Here is a 19,900-nt window from a genome sequence, read left to right as displayed (position 1 = left end):
CAGAATGCTCGTAGCACGGGCCGGGGTGGAGGATTAGCAGCAATCTTCCATTCCAGCTTATTAATTAATCAAAAACCCAGACAGAGCTTTAATTCATTTGAAAGCTTGTCTCTTAGTCTTGTCCATCCAAATTGGAAGTCCCAAAAACCAGTTTTATTTGTTATTATCTATCGTCCACCTGGTCGTTACTGTGAGTTTCTCTGTGAATTTTCAGACCTTTTGTCTGACTTAGTGCTTAGCTCAGATAAGATAATTATAGTGGGCGATTTTAACATCCACACAGATGCTGAGAATGACAGCCTCAACACTGCATTTAATCTATTATTAGACTCTATTGGCTTTGCTCAAAAAGTAAATGAGTCCACCCACCACTTTAATCATATCTTAGATCTTGTTCTGACTTATGGTATGGAAATAGAAGACTTAACAGTATTCCCTGAAAACTCCCTTCTGTCTGATCATTTCTTAATAACATTTACATTTACTCTGATGGACTACCCAGCAGTAGGGAATAAGTTTCATTACACTAGAAGTCTTTCAGAAAGCGCTGTAACTAGGTTTAAGGATATGATTCCTTCTTTATGTTCTCTAATGCCATATAACAACACAGTGCAGAGTAGCTACCTAAACTCTGTAAGGGAGATAGAGTATCTCGTCAATAGTTTTACATCCTCATTGAAGACAACTTTGGATGCTGTAGCTCCTCTGAAAAAGAGAGCTTTAAATCAGAAGTGTCTGACTCCATGGTATAACTCTCAAACTTGTAGCTTAAAGCAGATAACCCGTAAGTTGGAGAGGAAATGGCGTCTCACTAATTTAGAAGATCTTCACTTAGCCTGGAAAAAGAGTCTGTTGCTCTATAAAAAAGCCCTCCGTAAAGCTAGGACATCTTTCTACTCATCACTAATTGAAGAAAATAAGAACAACCCCAGGTTTCTTTTCAGCACTGTAGCCAGGCTGACAAAGAGTCAGAGCTCTATTGAGCTGAGTATTCCATTAACTTTAACTAGTAATGACTTCATGACTTTCTTTGCTAACAAAATTTTAACTATTAGAGAAAAAATTACTCATAACCATCCCAAAGACGTATCGTTATCTTTGGCTGCTTTCAGTGATGCCGGTATTTGGTTAGACTCTTTCTCTCCGATTGAGTTATTTTCATTAGTTACTTCCTCCAAACCATCAACATGTTATTAGACCCCATTCCTACCAGGCTGCTCAAGGAAGCCCTACCATTATTTAATGCTTCGATCTTAAATATGATCAATCTATCTTTGTTAGTTGGCTATGTACCACAGGCTTTTAAGGTGACAGTAATTAAACCATTACTTAAAAAGCCATCACTTGACCCAGCTATCTTAGCTAATTATAGGCCAATCTCCAACCTTCCTTTTCTCTCAAAAATTCTTGAAAGGGTAGTTGTAAAACAGCTAACTGATCATCTGCAGAGGAATGGTCTATTTGAAGAGTTTCAGTCAGGTTTTAGAATTCATCATAGTACAGAAACAGCATTAGTGAAGGTTACAAATGATCTTCTTATGGCCTCGGACAGTGGACTCATCTCTGTGCTTGTTCTGTTAGACCTCAGTGCTGCTTTTGATACTGTTGACCATAAAATTTATTACAGAGATTAGAGCATGCCATAGGTATTAAAGGCACTGCGCTGCGGTGGTTTGAATCATATTTGTCTAATAGATTACAATTTGTTCATGTAAATGGGGAATCTTCTTCACAGACTAAAGTTAATTATGGAGTTCCACAAGGTTCTGTGCTAGGACCAATTTTATTCACTTTATATATGCTTCCCTTAGGCAGTATTATTAGACGGTATTGCTTAAATTTTCATTGTTACGCAGATGATACCCAGCTTTATCTATCCATGAAGCCAGAGGACACACACCAATTAGCTAAACTGCATGATTGTCTTACAGACATAAAGACATGGATGACCTCTAATTTCCTGCTTTTAAACTCAGATAAAACTGAAGTTATTGTACTTGGCCCCACAAATCTTAGAAACATGGTGTCTAACCAGATCCTTACTCTGGATGGCATTACCCTGACCTCTAGTAATACTGTGAGAAATCTTGGAGTCATTTTTGATCAGGATATGTCATTCAAAGCGCATATTAAACAAATATGTAGGACTGCTTTTTTGCATTTACGCAATATCTCTAAAATCAGAAAGGTCTTGTCTCAGAGTGATGCTGAAAAACTAATTCATGCATTTATTTCCTCTAGGCTGGACTATTGTAATTCATTATTATCAGGTTGTCCTAAAAGTTCCCTAAAAAGCCTTCAGTTAATTCAAAATGCTGCAGCTAGAGTACTGACGAGGACTAGAAGGAGAGAGCATATCTCACCCATATTGGCCTCTCTTCATTGGCTTCCTGTTAATTCTAGAATAGAATTTAAAATTCTTCTTCTTACTTATAAGGTTTTGAATAATCAGGTCCCATCTTATCTTAGGGACCTCGTAGTACCATATCACCCCAATAGAGCGCTTCGCTCTCAGACTGCAGGCTTACTTGTAGTTCCTAGGGTTTGTAAGAGTAGAATGGGAGGCAGAGCCTTCAGCTTTCAGGCTCCTCTCCTGTGGAACCAGCTCCCAATTCAGATCAGGGAGACAGACACCCTCTCTACTTTTAAGATTAGGCTTAAAACTTTCCTTTTTGCTAAAGCTTATAGTTAGGGCTGGATCAGGTGACCCTGAACCATCCCTTAGTTATGCTGCTATAGACGTAGACTTTTTCCTGGTTCTCTCCCTCAGCCCCAACCAGTCCCAGCAGAAGACTGCCCCTCCCTGAGCCTGGTTCTGCTGGAGGTTTCTTCCTGTTAAAAGGGAGTTTTTCCTTCCCACTGTAACCAAGTGCTTGCTCACAGGGGGTCGTTTTGACCGTTGGGGTTTTACATAATTATTGTATGGCCTTGCCTTACAATATAAAGCGCCTTGGGGCAACTGTTTGTTGTGATTTGGCGCTATATAAAAAAAAAATTGATTGATTGATTGAACGTCATATAAAAATGCAAACAAACAAAAATAAATAAATAAATAAATACAAAGGCGAGGGGGCGGGGTCCACATCTGGACCACATTAGACCGGGTCCACACCAGAACCCACTGGATTTAGACTTTGACCTCTCCGAACAGTAGAATAAAGTTTTCACGAACCTGAGACGGTGACAACGTGAATGTTTTCATTAAAACGATGAAGATGCCCTCACCGTGTGACGCGTGAAATTCCGACATCCTGCTTGTTTGTGAATGCAGCACAGCCCGTGACGCGCCCCGCTTCGCGTTCTTATTGGATTTCAGATGGGTCACATGACAAAATACGGAAGTGGGAAGCGGCGGTTGTTCTGTTCTGAGTTCTGGGTCCGTGTCTTTGGTTCGGAGCTGCAGAAGGTTTTTAAACAGTCTCGCCGAACTCTCGGTAGGATGCTGAGTGCCGCCGCTGCGGACCGGAACAAGGAGCCGATCCTGACGGTGCTGCGGGAGAGTTTGAGAACCGACCGGAACCTGCAGGCTCTGGAGATCTCCTCCGGTACCGGACAGCACGTGGTCCACTTCGCTCAGGCGTTACCGAACGTCATCTGGCAGCCGTCAGAGTTCGACCGCAGCTCCCTGAACAGGTACACGAACTTTAATACAAACTAGCGTGTTGACTCCCCGTCACTAGGTGGCGGTAAACGCCACGTTCTGTGATTGGCTGTGGCGTAACCGCCGAAAATGTAACCAGTGCTACGTTGTAAGCCAATCAAAGAGCGGCGTGTTTCAGCCAATCGGCAAAATGTCAGAATCCTGACTAAAAGTCACGTGACCAAATAACCCGATACCGACTCCTTTGCATTGGCTGGAGGTTTGAAACCAGCTTAATGCTGTCGGTCTTTTTCCCCCCAAAACTTAATTTCAATAAAAGACACACAATACAACAACAAACAGTAAACACAGAAAAGAAAAAAGTAAATAAATTGTACAATAACAAAAGTATAGGCATTTTTTAACATTAATTCTCTTTAAAAAGTTGTCAGTTTTATGACATTTGGGAGAGTCTTTAAGCTTAATACTGCTTATATAACATTCAAATTCAGCCAGAAGTCCGGAATTTACCAAACAATATTAAAGGGTTGATAATGTATTCTGTGCTTTTCTCTTGATGAGCAAAATAACATCTAAAAATCATCTAAGTATCTAAAAATTTTGAAAATTATGCATTTGCAATATATATATATATATATATATATATATATATATATATATATATATATACACACGAGGGTAGGCTGAAAAGTTCTAAGGCTCACCAAGAAGGAGAAATGCCATTTCAATAAAACTTGGCATGCATTAAGTTCAACTCTTCTGATGACTAACTGTGTTATTATCTTCCAGGTTGTGAGGTAGTTTGTGGTTCATAGCCATGTTTGAATGTTCGTGGTAGAGGGAAACGGCAAAAATGGACAAAATCTGGCATCGCGGTGTGATTAAGTACCTGCATAAGAAGGGGTTAAAGCCCAAGGACATTCATGAGGATATGGTTGCTACATTAGGGGATGAAGCTCCCTCCATATCTACAGTGAAGAAGTGGGCAGCTGAATTTAAGAGGGGCAGAGAGAGCCTTGAAGATGACCAAAGGTCTGGACGGTCTGCAACAGCCACAACCCAGAAAAACATTGACCTTGTTCATGAAATGGTGATGGACAACAGACAATCGACGATTAATCAGCTAGCAGATGCTGTGGGAATATCCCGTGAGAGAATTGAACACATTCTGCATGAAGAACTTGGAATGTCAAAGGTGTCAGCTCGGTGGGTGCCACGTCTTCTGACGCAGATCGTCGTCTGCGGGGAAGGTCATGGTTTCAGTTTTCTGGGATGCCACGGACATTGTGTTCGTGGACTATCTTGAAAAGGGACAAACCATAAATGGACAGTACTATTCTAACCTACTGAGACAGTTACGCGAGGCTATCAAAAAGAAACAACCAGGAAAGCTGAGGAAAGGGGTGCTGTTACATCAAGACAATGCCCCAGCTCACAAGTCAACAGTGGCCATGGCTACACCATACTCCCCTGACTTGGCACCCTCAGACTTTCATCTGTTCCCAAACCTGAAAAAAAACTTGGCTGGGAAGCACTATCGGAGCAGTGATGAAGTGATTGATGGCTGCCGTTGAGGACTATTTTGACTCTCAAGATGAAAGCTTCTATGCCAAGGGAATCAAAGCACTCAAGCACCGCTGGAAGAAGTGTGTGGAGTTACAGAGAGACTATGTAGAGAAATAACCCTGAATTTGTTCAATTCGACAACTGCATCATAGTCAGCCTTAAAACTTTTCAGCCTACCCTCGTGTGTGTATGTATGTATGTATGTATGTGTATATATATATATATATATATATTGTTGTTACATTGTCTTTGTGTTCAGAATAGAAGGAAGCCAAGATTCAGCTTGTCTGTCTCTCGGATTCACATGGTTTCTGGTAAATTCCCTTTCCCAATTCTGAGCTGCCTGGAGTGTGTAAGACCTGAGATAACTGTGGCCACAAAAACATGAACAGGTTTATATATAAAGAAAATAAATAATAATAATAATGATAATGTGTCTGGCACAAAATGACGAAGTACATTTACTCAACTACATTAAGTACAAGAACATCTGGTACAAAACTGCTTCAAAAAGTAAGTAAATTTACTCCTATACGGGTCAGCCTTCACTATAACAACTTTTTCTTTTGGAAATTTAGGGCCGTATTTCTTCTTTTGAGCTGATTAATTTTCACAAACCTTTTTGCTTGCTTCACTCACTCCAGTAAAGTATTTGTTTTGTTGGTTTCTGTTTCCATTCTCAGTATAGAAGCGTACAGAAGGCGCTACCGGCTGAGCAATGTCAAACCGCCCATCCACCTGGATGCCTCTCAGTCGTACCATCACTGGGGAGGAATTGAACCCGAGAGCCTGGACCTGGTCGTAAACATCAACATGATGCATATTTCTCCACTGGCCTGTACTGAAGTAAGACCAAAAGACAAAAAAAAAAAAAAACTCACCACTTTGATGTGTTTTTGTTGTTTAATACGGCAATTCAGAGTGTAGTAAAAATTGTGGCCTATTTGGCACCAAAAAATGAATACAAAATGATCACAGAATAGAATAGAATGCTTTTTATTGTCATTATACACAAGGTACAACAAAATTAAAAGACAATTCCCATAGTGCAAAGGTGTAAAAAAGTAAATATAAGAATATATACATGTATTTACAAAGGAGCCAGTAGGTGTATATAAGTCAGCCAACCGTAGAATAAATATATTGCACTGTTAATAAGTATATTACACTTAAGGTAGAGACACTGTGGGTATGTGAGAAATATAAACAGTATAAATAAGGAAGTTATTATGAGTAGCATACTGTACATGAAATATGTATCCAAAAATAGAAAATATGGTATAGTATATAAAAAATAGTGTATATATAACATATGTAATTAAAACATATTCTCCTGTTTTGCTGTCACATGGTGCTAAATAATTTATTTTATGTCTAAACTAGATAAAAATAAATGAGTATTGTTTAGAGTTCAGACACAAAGACTAACGGCTCTGGAAATACTCGAATTTGATTTTTGTTTTGATGAACTTGTGCACACAGCGCCCCCTTGTGGTGAGGCCTCCGATAAAACATTTACTAGCTGCAGCTGCTTCCTTTTTTTTTTTCTTTTTTTTTTAAATCCAGACCAGATGCTGAGAGGAAAAGCCATTCTTCTGTCTTACTTATTGAATGATTTTATTTATGTAATTATTATTATTATTTTAGGGTCTGTTCAGAGGGTCAGGAGTCGTACTGAAGCCTCAGGGTCTTTTACTGACATATGGGGTGAGTCACTCTGATTTCTTCTTTACAAATTTTATCCCCCTGAAGTCGTGAAAATGAAAGGTGTTTGTTTTTGTGCACCCAGCCTTACGCCGTGAACGGACAGATCAGCCCTCAGAGCAACATAGACTTCGACTACAGCCTGCGACAACGGTCTGAATAATTTATTTCACTTATAACTTTATGTTCACCAGGAGCAAAGTGCTACTTTCTGTCCAAACAAATGAGTATTTCATCAGAAGATCTTAAGATCAGACACACACATACACACTGACCTTTGACTGTTGAACTTACGTTTTACAGAATAAAAACATTCATTCTAAATTAAAATCTTTATAAATCAATCATCAAATTAATTGTGGTGACAGATTTCTTTGAATTTTTATTTATTTATTTGATTTCACAGTAATCCAGACTGGGGTCTCAGAGACGTTTCTCTCCTCAGATCGATGGCACAAACAAACAGTTTATTCCTGGAGAAAATAGTAAGTCTCCATTGTCACGTTCATGTTGACATTTTTCAGCCCGACTGCTGCTTCTTGATGGGGTTTTATTTTTTTAACTGGCAAAATGACCAAAAATATGTGAAGAAATGGAAAAAAAAGTGATTGAATCTACACTAATTATTGGTTATTGGAAAGAGTAACATCTCAGAATTGATACAGAAACACACACAAAGCAGCTGGTGTGACGTAAACTGACGTAAAAAAAACTGAACAGTAAATAAAATCAGGTTTTTAAAAAACACAATTAACCTGTTGGCTAAGATTTTCTCCACATTTGCTGCCCCCCCCCCCCCCCCAAAAAAAAAACAGGTGTTTTTAACACTTCAGGAATGTGAGAGTTTGTCACATTAAAAAATTTACCTGCAAGCTGCTGCTTCTGTTGCCAGGCAGAATTCACTCTGTATGATCATATTGATTGATTGCTGGAGGGGAGGGGTTGATTTTGTGTATCTGTGTGTGCGTGCGTACGTCTTGTTCACGTGTGCTTTTTTGTGATTTGAGATGATGTTCTTTCCAGTAAACATTGACGAAGACAAGAATGAATGAGAACTTTATTTATTGACTGTTAATTGTCTTTTTTCATGTTTTCGTTAACTCGGACTCGACTGTAACTCTGAAGATCAAATAAAAACCTTTTCAATGTGCACAGAGTCACTGGTATGGTGACTCTCATCACTTATGAGGATTTGTATCCTGAGGTGGATTCTGGAGCTCCGCCCGCCAAAGCTTAACGAGATGGTGCCTTTTAACCATTAATTAATTACTTGACTTACCTGCTGATGGTTGGCGGTTCTGTCCGTCGTATTTTTTCCACTGTAGATATTTAATACAAGTGATCTGGATCTGTTCTGATGAATTCTACATTATACATCTGTGATGTTCATCATTTTAGTGTCAGATACTTTAATCCTAAAGCACAATTAAAGGATGCTCTCTGACTTCTCTTATGTTGAAACAGTGAACTTTTTTAAAATGTGGGATTTGATTGGTGAGTCCTGATTTTGTTTTATTTTCATTGTATTTTTTAGGTGGACATGCCAGCAAACAACAAGTGTCTTCTGTTCAGGAAGGAGAGTTTGGTTTGATGGTTCCTGTTGGTCCAAAGGTCACATGTGAAGTTCAGACACTTAAAATCATTTCACCAGAATTATTTCATCTTTTCAGTAAACAAACACATTTTTCGCTTCACTTTTTTTTAATAAAGAGTAAAACTAAGAAGTGCGTTACAAAGACCTAAGTACAAGTGTACATTTAACACTCAAACTGTACATAACAGAGAATCCAAACATTTACACCGATTAGTGTTGAACAGAAAAAACAATAATGTTAAATTATTTCAGATGTTGTATCTCTAATCCAAAGTGTAATTATTCCAGAGTGACTTAATCAAAGACAAGACTTAATCTGACATCTGAGATGACATGAGGATCAGCGCCATGAAGGTCCGTGCATTTCAAAATGTAAAATGTACAATGATGTGCATAAGTCTTAGGCATGGTAAATGTTCAGACTATAAAGTTAAAATATGTGACCAAGTTTCTCCTTTAACACTTCATTATTAGTAGTAGTAGTAATAATTGTTTCTGAGCTTGTGCAGTTGAGAAAATCTGAATTTACATATATTTTAAAGTCAGATGATCATCAAACCCATTTGATCAAAACTGGTCCTGTCTAAAACTTTTGCAGTGTGTGTGTGAGTGTGAGAGAACTGTGATTTTGGAAGCTTTTTCAATTTCGCTCTTATTCACACATTAGCTGTACTGTGATTTTTATTGGATAATTGTGACTGTAGTTATTAAAAATCTTCACGTTTATCGGCTCCCACTCGTCATTTGCACGTGTTCAGGATTTAAGTTAAAAAAAAAAAAAAAAGATCAGAAGAGAGTCTCGATATCGTCTCTTTTTTTTTGTTGTTGTTTTATCTCCAGCCCTGCACAGAAATACCGTTACCCGGGTCCACGTATTTTTACCGTAATATTTGGATAATATGGCCTGAGGATTTGTCAGGGAATGCAGTGGAATACAGTAACATTTGGTATATAACTGCAACGTTTTCTAGTTTGAGGTACAGATGGGAAATGATTGTTTGAGCCACTCTTGGTGGTGTGTGATGACGTGTGCAGTGGGTGCTGCACGATGAACCCAGAGTTTCCCTCTAAACTGTTTCTTCAGCCTCCAAGATATTTCCGTGCTAGTCAACTTGTCTTGTTAGTATTTCTGTTGCTACCTCTTTAACATTATAATATAACTTTTTATTGGTGAATTTGGAAAAACAGCAGTTATGAAACTAATGTGGGATGTAGTACCGCCTGTAACATAAATAAAATATTATTGCTTGCTTGTTTTCGGGGATTAGCTGCCTGCGGGATCACGGCTGGTTTCTACTCGCAGGTCTTTTTTTCCAGAACCTCACGCAGCTTCTTCAGCCTGCGGTCCGTGATGACTTTGACATAGCTGTCTGGCTGGATGACAGCCATGCCGTCCTGCACCGTCCCCATCACCAGCAGAGTGCTGTCGTCCAACGTGATGTTGGGACAGGGGCAGCTCCAGTCCATCTTGGTGATCATCACCTCCAGGTCTTCGTGTTGAAGAAAGTCAAAACCCATCTTTTCGTCTCTGAGAACCTCTTCCAAGCTAAAGCGGGCCAATCCAGAGTCCAAGTCCTCAACCAGCTCTGTCAACCGCCCCACAATAGCAAAGTCACTCTGGCAGAAGCTGAGCAACCATCTTCCCCTTCACTCTGCAGGTCTGACAGGGTTTCCTTTTGGGTTGTGGGCAGTTGGCCTCGCATTCCTTCTTGGTACGGAAACTGTTGGCATTTCCATGGCAGCCACCGTACACAAAGGCTTGGCACTGCTTCACGAGGGAGTTCCAGGCCCAGCGTGCCTCCCAAACTTTGCAGGGACCTTGAACTGCGGGCAGCGAGCAGATGCCTGTCCCCTCTCGCTGGCAAGACGCCTGACACTCCTCAAAGGTCTCAAAGCGGTTGCGGCTGTCCTCACACCCGCTGTTGCTGAAGGACATACAGGAACCCAGCTTGCTGTCGAAGTACCAGTCCACATGCCGCTCGCCGCTGCACACTCTCAAGTCTAATTCAGCCGGCAGTCTGCTGGCGAGAACGGTCGCCCATCGGCATCTCAGGATCTTCAGAGAAATCATCTTCTGCTCGGCGAATAACGGACAGAGGGTAGTCCGCCCGGAGAACTCAGCTGCGTTCCGTGCGATGCAGCTGTAGATGCCGGTGTCCCACACCTGGGAGTTATAAATCACCAGCTGTCCGATGTTGGTGACAACCACGTTGCCATACATCTGATCGGGTCTCATGACTAATCGTTCACGCCGTCCAGTCTGTTTCTCCCACGTTACATCCGGTCTGGGGACTCCAATCACATTGCAGTGGAAGCTGACGGTGCCACCGACGTAGATGGATTGATGGTGAGGGTTGGAGTAGAGCGTGGGGGGCATGGGGTCCTCCTGGGTGGATGTTGGGGTTGGATGAGCCGTCGTGTCCTGGGGCAGCGGGCTGGTGTGGGGTCCGGTGAGGTAGAAGCGGCAGGTGACCACAGTTAAAGTCATACCCCGGATGCAGGCCTCGGCATCCATGTAGCAGCGGTTGAAGTAGGTGAGGCCGTCTGAAGCACAGGTGAAGTTGGGCTCTTTCTCACATCGGTCCTGACACTTACACACCGGCTGGCCGTCCCAGATGTCACAGGTTGCCCCCTGCTGGCTACAGATGAAGCCATCACAGGTGGCAGTGGAGGTCGGGGCGACACTTCCCTCGCCTTCATCCGACACATGGGGCTGCGCAGGCGTACCATCAGAGAAACGTGCAGCCACACAGCTGTTCAGGCCGCACACGTTTGTGCAGCATTTCTCAAAGTCAGCACAGTCCTGCACAAAAACACGTTTAAAAAAGTTAGAAATAATGACACTCACAGAAGGCTGCTGAGAAATCAACTTAAAAAAGTTCACCTGTGTGCACTGAGGGTGAGACTTTATTAACTTTACTGATACGACCTAGATATTTGTGATGTCATAAAGTGGGATTTTCAAGAAGGCAATAGCTCAAACCAACATTATAAAGTTTTGTCATTAAATATTTATTTGATTAAAGAAGGATTATTTAAATTCTAGTGTTCTTTTCTTTCAAAGCTGCCTTATGACATCACAAAGACCTGCCTGGGATCCATTTTCTATACCCGCTTACTCCAGTTCTGGGTCACCGGGTGGCTGGAGCCTTTCCCAGTAGCAATGAGGCGTGAGGTGGGGTTCACCCTGGAGACCACGCCAGTCTGTCACAGGGACACATATAGACACGCAAATTCACACCTATGGACAATTTAAAAGTTTCCAGTCTGCCTAACCTGCATGTCTTTGGATGTGGGAGGAATGAATGAATGGTATCAGAAGTATGGTATCAGAGGATTAGCTCATGATTGGATAGCAATTTATTTGCACAACGGGTATCAATGTGTTCATATTGGTGGGATAATTCTGACCTTTAAAAGTGCCTTTGTGGGGTGCTCCCGGGCTCAGTCCTTGGGCCTTTGTTGTTTCTTTTATATATGATTGACATATGTTTGGTTTCTAAGTTTGTGAGTTGCATTTTATTTGCTGATGACACGACTGTGCTTTGTAGTGGGCATCATTTGGGACAGATTTTGGATGTGATGGAGAGGGAACTACAGAAGTTCAAAAAAATGGTTTGATTCAAATAAATGGTTGCTTCATTTTGGTAAAACAAGGTGTATCATATTTGGAAATAAGCCCAGGAATTTATGTAGAAATTTACTAGTACACAATATTGAACTTGTAAATGAAACTAAACTTCTTGGGGTTTTCATTGATGAGAAATTAAGTTGGAAAACACATACAAATTATGTTGAATCAAAAATGTCAAAGATCAATGCCATTTTGTTTAAAGCACAATACTTCTTCCCCAACATTCATTAGCTACCTTCTGTCATTCTTACTTGTTCCATACATGACCTACTGTATTGAAGTTTGGGGAACCACTTACAAAATAAATACAGCCCCAATTCCAGTGAAGTTGGGACATTGTGTAAAATGTAAATAAAAACAGAATACAATGATTTTCAAATCCTCTTCAACCTATATTCAACTGAATACACCACAAAGACAAGATATTTAATGTTCAAACTGATAAACTTTAATGTTTTTGTGCAAATATTTGCTCATTTTGAAATGGATGCCTGCAACATGTTTCAAAAAAGCTGGGACAGTGGTATGTTTACCACTGTGTTACATCACCTTTCCTTCTAACAACACTCAATAAGCATTTGGGAACTGAGGACACTAATTGTAAGTGTCATGATTGGGTATAAAAGAGCATCCCCCAAAACTCTCAGCTGTTCACAAGCAAAGATGCGGTGAGGATCACCACTTTGTGAACAACTGCATGAAAAATAGTCCAACAGTTTAAGAACAATGTTTTCAACATTTATTGCAAGGAATTTAGGGATTCCATCATCTACAGTCCATAATATAATCAGAAGATTCAGAGAATCTGGAAGCGTCTACATGTATGCGGCAAGGCTGAAAACCAACATGAATGGCTGAGACCTTCGACCCCTCAGGCAGCACTGCATTAAACCAACCTCATTGTGTAAATGATCTTATGGCATTGACTCAGGAACACTTCAGAAAACAATTGCCAGTTAACACAGTTCATCGCTACATCTACAAGTGCAAGTTAAAACTCTACCATGCAAAGTGAAAGCCAAACATCAACAACATCCAGAAACACCACCGCCTTCTCTGGGCCTGAGCTCATTTGAAATGGACAGACACAAAGTGGAAAAGTGTGCTGTGGTCTGATGAGTCCACATTTCAATTGTTTATGGAAATCCTGGACATTGTGTCCTCTGGACAAAAGAGGAAAAAGACCATCCAGATTGTTACCAGCACAAAGTTCAAAAGCCAGCATCTGTGATGGTATGGGGGTGTGTTAGTGCCCATGACATGGACAACTTACACATCTGTGATGGTATGGGGGTGTGTTAGTGCCCATGACATGGACAACTTACACATCTGTGATGGTATGGGGGTGTGTTAGTGCCCATGGCATGGACAACTTACACATCTGTGATGGCACCATCAATGCTGAAAGGTACATCCAGGTTTTGGAGCAACACATGCTGCCATCCAAGCAACGTCTTTTTCAGGGACGTCCCTGCTTATTTCAGCAAGACAATGCCAAGCCACATTCTGCACGTGTTACAACAGTGTGGCTTCATAGTAAAAGAGTGCGGGTACTAGACTGACCTGCCTGCAGTCCAGACCTGTCGCCCATTGAAAATGTGTGGTGCATTATGAAGCGCAAAATAAGACAACGGAGACCCCGGACTGTTGAAGAACTGAAGTCGTACATCAAGCAAGAATGGGAAAGAATTCCACCTACAAAGCTTCAACAATCAGTGTCCTCAGTTCCCAAACGCTTATTGAGTGTTGTTAGAAGGAAAGGTGATGTAACACAGTGGTAAACATACCACTGTCCCAGCTTTTTAGAAACATGTTGCAGGCATCCATTTCAAAATGAGGAAATATTTGCACAAAAACAATAAAGTTTATCAGTTTCAACATTAAATATCTTGTCTTTGTGGTGTATTCAATTGAATATAGGTTGAAGAGGATTTGAAAATCATTGTATTCTGTTTTTATTTACATTTTACACAACGTCCCAACTTCATTGGAATGGGGTTGTACAAATTAAGTATTTTACCATAAAAGAAAGCCATAAGAATTCTAAGTAATAAACCATATCGTGAGCCAACAAATCCATTGTTTGTCTGTTTACACATTTTAAAATTTTGGGACCTGATTGATTATAGCATAATACAAATTATGTTTAAAGTAAAAAATAAGCTTTTACCACATGTCCAGGACCTGTTCAAAATGAAGGACTCCAGTTATAAAATGTAAATAAAAACAGAATACAATGATTTGCAAATCCTCTTCAACCTATATTCAATTGAATACATCACAAAGACAAGATATTTAATGTTCAAACTGATAGACTTTATTGTTTTTGTGCAAATTATCGTGTGCCTGTTTTGTGGAATGATCTCCCTGTGGAGATAAAACAGTCAGATTCCCGAGAGAGATTCGAGTCCAGGCTTAATTGGTGTAGTATGAAACTGTGTTTCGTCTCCTTCTCAAGACCTACCTGTTCTGCACCTGGAGACACAGGTTACAGACCCAAGATGGGCTGCTTCTTAATTTCAATTAAGGACTCTGTTTTTGTTGCTCTTCTGGTTTTTCTGTTTCCTGTTTATTCGGTTTAAGAAAACTTTGTAACTGTTAGAATGGCCTAAGCAGTGGGTCGCCCCTCTGAGTCTGGTCTGCTTGAGGTTTCTTCCTCAGTATCATTTTTCTCCCCACTCGTGTGTTCTGAGGTTAGACCTTACTGTGTGAAGCGCCTTGGGGCTGCCATGTTGTGATTTGGCGCTATACGAATAAAATAAATTGAATTGAGGTATCTCGTGGTCACATGACCTCCGCCCCTCCTCTGTTTGATGAGGTTATAATAAAATGGGGTTTTTCTTTATGACGTCACCTCGTCCACGCTGCATTCTCTCTCGCAGGTGCTTTGCGCGTCGACCCACAGGTTGGAATTCAGCTTGTTGGGACAAAATCCTTCGTGTTCTGCGTCCGGTGCAGCCGCTGTTGCGCCCAAAGAAACTGGGGGCAGCTCCCAAAACAGGACGGTCAGTAAGCAGACTTGGATCCATCCCAAACACGGCTCCTGGTGCGCACTGTTCCACAGTCTGTCTCTGAGAGCTGCATTCTTTTGCAGGCAGTTTTAGCATGGCTGCTCCTCTGCGCGCCTCCCATACCTCCTCTGGACGCGAGATGAGAGCGGAAAAACGTCACTTCTCTGCGCAGTAAAACCGTGCAAACTGCTTCTGCTGCACAAATAAATCCCAGAAAAAAATGTTTTAAACTCCGACGCAAAACTCTGAATAGATTCCCGCAGCGGGGGAAGCAGGAGACTGAAGGAGCACAATGAGAGGCCAGCGTGGATCCAGCCCACGACCCCACCCCAAGCCCCCAGCGCCTCAGAGTCAAAGCAACTGGACAAACACAGTAAAACCCCCAAAACATCAAGAACAACCGGCGCAAAGCGCGGCCAAACGCTGTGAAAGTTCAAAGAAGGCTGTCAAACGTGGGTCGAGGGGCCGAATGAGCCCACAAACCTCTACTTTCCAGTTTGCTTTGGTGGACACATAGTCCAATAAAAAATAAACTTTCAGATATTCAGTTTTGTAAATAAGCTTTCATCGTGTGTTCTCGTACGCTATAAGCTGCCCGCACTGTATCGGACGACATCCACAAAGCGTCCACTGCAGCAGAGCTAGACTTTGTGCATGTTGTGCAAACTCGGTGTCCAATCACGGTGCAACGTAGCCGCGCGGCCTCTTAGCGCTCAAGGCCAAGTCACCCTGGTTGTTCGAGCGAGCTGCACTTTTCGCCTCCGTTATTTTTCATTCTCCCTGCATGAACAGTGCAAACAACTGAAAAGTATAAATTATTTGGATTGTTCCGTTTTTGCTACACCTGGACAATTTTTACATTTCACAGACTTTCACAGAAATGTTGCTCATGATCCCAAAAAAGGTGGCAGGCAAAGAACTTAAATGCAAAATCAGCAAATATCGCCCCCTACAGGCAGACCAACACATTGTCATTATTTGCAGACTTTTTCTGAGTTAACTTTGACATCATAACAAATTTTTATCATTATTTCTTTGGATTATAACATTTTGTAAACCACCTTACATTTGTCCAGATTTGAATCATTTTCAAGGTGACACAAATAATGTGGTATTTGATTTAAATCTTCCTGTCAAAATTCTTAGGAAGAATTATTAGAAAATGATGATTTTGTACATCCTTTGGTGAAAACAAACCCCGGGGCCGAAGACGTGTTATGTCGTGCTTGTCTAGACGGCGGCCCCTCGTTCCACACAAGCTCCCAGATTCCACAGGCAGGTGGGAAGACATAAGCAGCTCATTTTCCATTAAAGTGGGAATCATTTAGCCCCCTGCCATGTTGCCAGGTCTGCAGAAGGCAGCAGTCAGCCATGAAAACAAAACCAGAGTAGGAGAAGAAGCTTCTTGGACTGTTCAAAAGAATCTCAATCTCAATTTATTTATAAAGCACTTTAAAATGAATACCAACAACCAAAGCGTTGTACCACAAACAAGAACAGGCAAGTTAAAATAAATAACTAAACCACAGTTACAAGCAGAAACACTAAAAAACCAACGTGTCAAACTGCGTTTAAAAGCCAAGAGAAGAAATGTGTTTTAAGAGAAGATTTAGAAAACAGAGAGACAATCAGCCACAGTCTTGGGGCAACGGACTGAAAAGCTCGGTCACCTCCACGCTTCCTCTTGACCTTGGGATAACCAACAGTAACAAATCAGCTGATCTGAGTGAGCGAGAAGGGACGTATAAATGGAGCAGGTCAGACAGATATCGCGGGGCAACGCCATGAAGACATTAAAAAACAAATAAAAGAATTTTAAAATCAATTCTAAACAAAAACCGGTGTAATGTGCTCGCACCTTCTAAACCAGCAAAAGTCGAGCAGCAGCATTTGCAACCGTCTGTAAGCAGGTAAGCAGAGTCATGCTTCAGCCCAATATAAAGTGCCACTGCAATAGTCCAGGCGATAGTGATAAAAGCATGGATTAAAATCTCAAACTGATGCCGTGAAAGAAATCGCTTCACCTTGGCCAGTTGTCTAAGTGATAGAAACTAGACTTGACAATGACCTAATCTGAGCATCAAATTTAAGATCACTGTCCAGTTTTACACCAGGTTTGTTGCGTCTGTGTCAGATACGGACTCATGGGACCCAGATAAACTTGATTTTTGTAAGTGTCACTAGGTCCAAACAGCAGCACCTCAGTCTTTTTATCTGCAGGTGTAAGAAAATGTTAGGACAACCATGCCTTAATGTCACCAATGCACTCTAGGAGAGGTTCGCCAGAGTATGCATTTTGCTGCTTCAGTGGCAGATAAATTTGACAGTCATCAGCATAAAAATGAAAAGAGACATCATGTCTCCTAAAATTGATCCCATTGGGCGTAGATACAGAGAAAAAAGAAGCGGACCACGTATGGAGCCTTGAGGCACCCCAATGTAAGGGGCACTGCCACAAGATTCAGCAGCTCCAATACGGACCCAAAAATTCTCTCTGATAGGGAGGATCTAAACCAGTCTAAAACCAACCCTTTAATGCCACCCAGTTTCCAGGTGAGACAAGAGGATTTGATGGTCAACTGTATCGAAGGCCGCTGTAGATCCAACAGGACCCGCAGCAGTGCCGACTCAGTACTGTGACAGGATTTAAAACCAGACTGAAACAACTCCAGGGTGTCATGATTATTTAGAAAAGAACCTCAACTGGCAGATACAATTTTCTCCAAACTCTTTGAGGAGAAAAGGAAGTTTGGAAATTGGCCTAAATAATTAAAAAGTTCAGAAGAATCTAAGCCAGATTTCTGAAGAAAAAAGAAGCCACAAGAAAGGAAAAAAGACATAAATTCCCTGATTTGGATAGTTACCATCCATGTGTAAAATGAGTGGCTGTTAGCAACAATAATGTTGATAAGTCTGTGCTTTTATTAGTCACTTTCCCAAACAGGAATTTTGAAAACTGCAGGAATGAACTACAGCAATCCCAGATTTTTGACATCCGCTGATCCGTCCTCCGGATCACCCTCCAAAATTCAGTGTAATGTTTGCCAAAAAGATGACATGCTAATCACAAATAATCCTGATCATATGGAAATGCCAGCAGATGGTTTGCTGTGCATTTTTGATAACGGTTAACAGATATTAGAGGGGAAATCTGTTGTGTGCAAATGTATGTTTTCTCTAAAAGGAAAACTAAAGGCCCAGAATTTGGATTTAAGGGTGTAATTTGAATAAAGAACTAATTTTTGAAGAAATGGAACATACTGGTGGACAAAAAAAATAGTGATTAATTGGGGTTTTGCAGGGGGTTAAATGTCCATGACTCAGGGCCTGATGACCCAGAGCTGAACTCACAGGCCTGAGGGTTTTCCATGAAGTGATGTCATCACATCTGCAAATGTGACGTCATTGACAGTGTTTATTATTGGTGTAAGATTTGCCTCAGTTTGGAAAGGCCACTGACCCCCTGAAGTGTTTAAAACTGATGGTCATGCTTTGTAACCCCTGGGATATTGCTTCTCTTTGCGGCCAAATAAAACGGATTTTCTCTGACTTTTTCTGGAACACCTTTAAGAAGATATTTTAAATAAGTGAGTACAGCTAAACACTTAAACTCTGTCTGATGATCAAGGAAGACTAGTTTTAGTCTTCCATGCCCTAATATCTATCTGTGTGCAAATTTGTGAGAATCTCTCAACTTTGTTTTTTATGTAATCCTTCAAAGCCTATACAAAGTGAAATTTTATCCAGACTCCAGATCCGGATAATCACTTCCCACATTAATGGGCCGAAATATTTATGTGGTGAAATTTCTTCCAAATCCGTGCAGTAGTTTTGACATAATCCTACCAACACCGTTGCTCTTTTTTTCAAATTCCCACAATATGTGAGCGTTTAAATATCAACTACCAAAGTCAAAGTCATCACTGGGTCAGATTCAGGAGCACAACCTTTACGGCAGGCCAAAAAACTAAAAGTCCCCGACATAGGAAGAGCAGCGGCCCACCCGGGTCCATCCAGTTCCATCCCCAGGTAGCTGCAGCCAGGTGATCAGTGGGCGTGGCCTCTGAGCTCCTGCATGCTGGGATCCTGCTCAGGAAAAACAAGCTGACATTCCCTCACAATGCTCCTCATCCAAGTCTCCCAAAGTAAACACGGATCCCCCCCGAACTGTCGAACCCGCCGAGTCAGTCTGAGTCTGACAGCCACAGAACAGGAGAACTGAAAACTCAATGCTTACGAAAAGTCTAAGAGAGCTTCATTTTTTAAATTGTGCGTCACAAATAGGATGGATGGATGGATAGTTGTGTTATTGGTGACAAGCACAAATAAACGGCTTTATCTGCTTCTTGTCAAGAAAATTACTCCACAAAAATCAAGGACATACTGCTTCTGGTGAGCAGACCTGGCAACACTCCTCTGAGGTTTTGAGAAGCAGTAGCCCTCATCTTTTTGTCTGAACGTGACCCTGTGACCTTAGGATGACTTTTGGACCGCACAGCATTCATGTGGCCACAGCGATGCACCGGTTTCCTGGAATTGGCCAATACCAAGCGAGGTGTTAATCAAGTCAACACCTCCCGCGGGTTTTACGGTGCTGACGCACCAGCAGGGCCACAAAGGCAACAAAAAATAATCCCAGCATTCCCACACTGACCCCAGATTAAGCTGCACCAATCAACGGAAAAGACAAAACCGGCCTGGAGTTCAAGTCTTTATTCTGATTGGTGACTTTTGTTTTCAGACATTCAAGGAGACAAATTTCGGATTAATTCCGGATCCACATGTGGACA

The 19,900-nt window shown here is 41.3% G+C and overlaps 2 protein-coding genes across 2 annotated transcripts; one reads left to right on the top strand and one right to left on the bottom strand.

Moving 5' to 3' along the window:
• The first annotated feature begins 3,348 nt into the window (after positions 1–3,348).
• mettl26 (methyltransferase like 26) lies at positions 3,349–9,191 on the top strand. Its single transcript, XM_034187998.1, has 7 exons — positions 3,349–3,633; positions 5,851–6,013; positions 6,815–6,874; positions 6,957–7,024; positions 7,278–7,356; positions 8,406–8,482; positions 8,542–9,191. Exons 1-6 carry the CDS (start codon positions 3,440–3,442, stop codon positions 8,460–8,462), a joined length of 621 nt encoding a protein of 206 aa, XP_034043889.1. The 5' UTR covers positions 3,349–3,439; the 3' UTR covers positions 8,463–8,482; positions 8,542–9,191.
• On the bottom strand, positions 8,572–16,001 carry wfikkn1 (WAP, follistatin/kazal, immunoglobulin, kunitz and netrin domain containing 1). Its single transcript, XM_034188741.1, is given in 7 exon segments — positions 8,572–10,088; positions 10,090–10,478; positions 10,481–10,507; positions 10,510–10,584; positions 10,587–11,268; positions 14,954–15,184; positions 15,981–16,001. Coding segments are annotated over 7 exon segments (1,755 nt in total). The 3' UTR covers positions 8,572–9,758.
• Positions 16,002–19,900: the final 3,899 nt, after the last annotated feature.

This window comes from Thalassophryne amazonica, chromosome 15 (assembly GCF_902500255.1).
Source record: "Thalassophryne amazonica chromosome 15, fThaAma1.1, whole genome shotgun sequence".
Classification (NCBI taxonomy): Eukaryota; Metazoa; Chordata; class Actinopteri; order Batrachoidiformes; family Batrachoididae; genus Thalassophryne; species Thalassophryne amazonica.
This window is presented reverse-complemented; position numbering and strand designations above follow the sequence as displayed.

Bases quoted from the DNA above. Each gene is read 5' to 3' on its own strand.
- mettl26 (XM_034187998.1), top strand. From the start codon at position 3,440: ATGCTGAGTGCCGCCGCTGCGGACCGGAACAAGGAGCCGATCCTGACG. The intron at 6,014-6,814 runs GTAAGACCAAAA...TTATTATTTTAG, and splicing joins CTCCACTGGCCTGTACTGAA to GGTCTGTTCAGAGGGTCAGG. The intron at 7,357-8,405 runs GTAAGTCTCCAT...TGTATTTTTTAG, and splicing joins GTTTATTCCTGGAGAAAATA to GTGGACATGCCAGCAAACAA.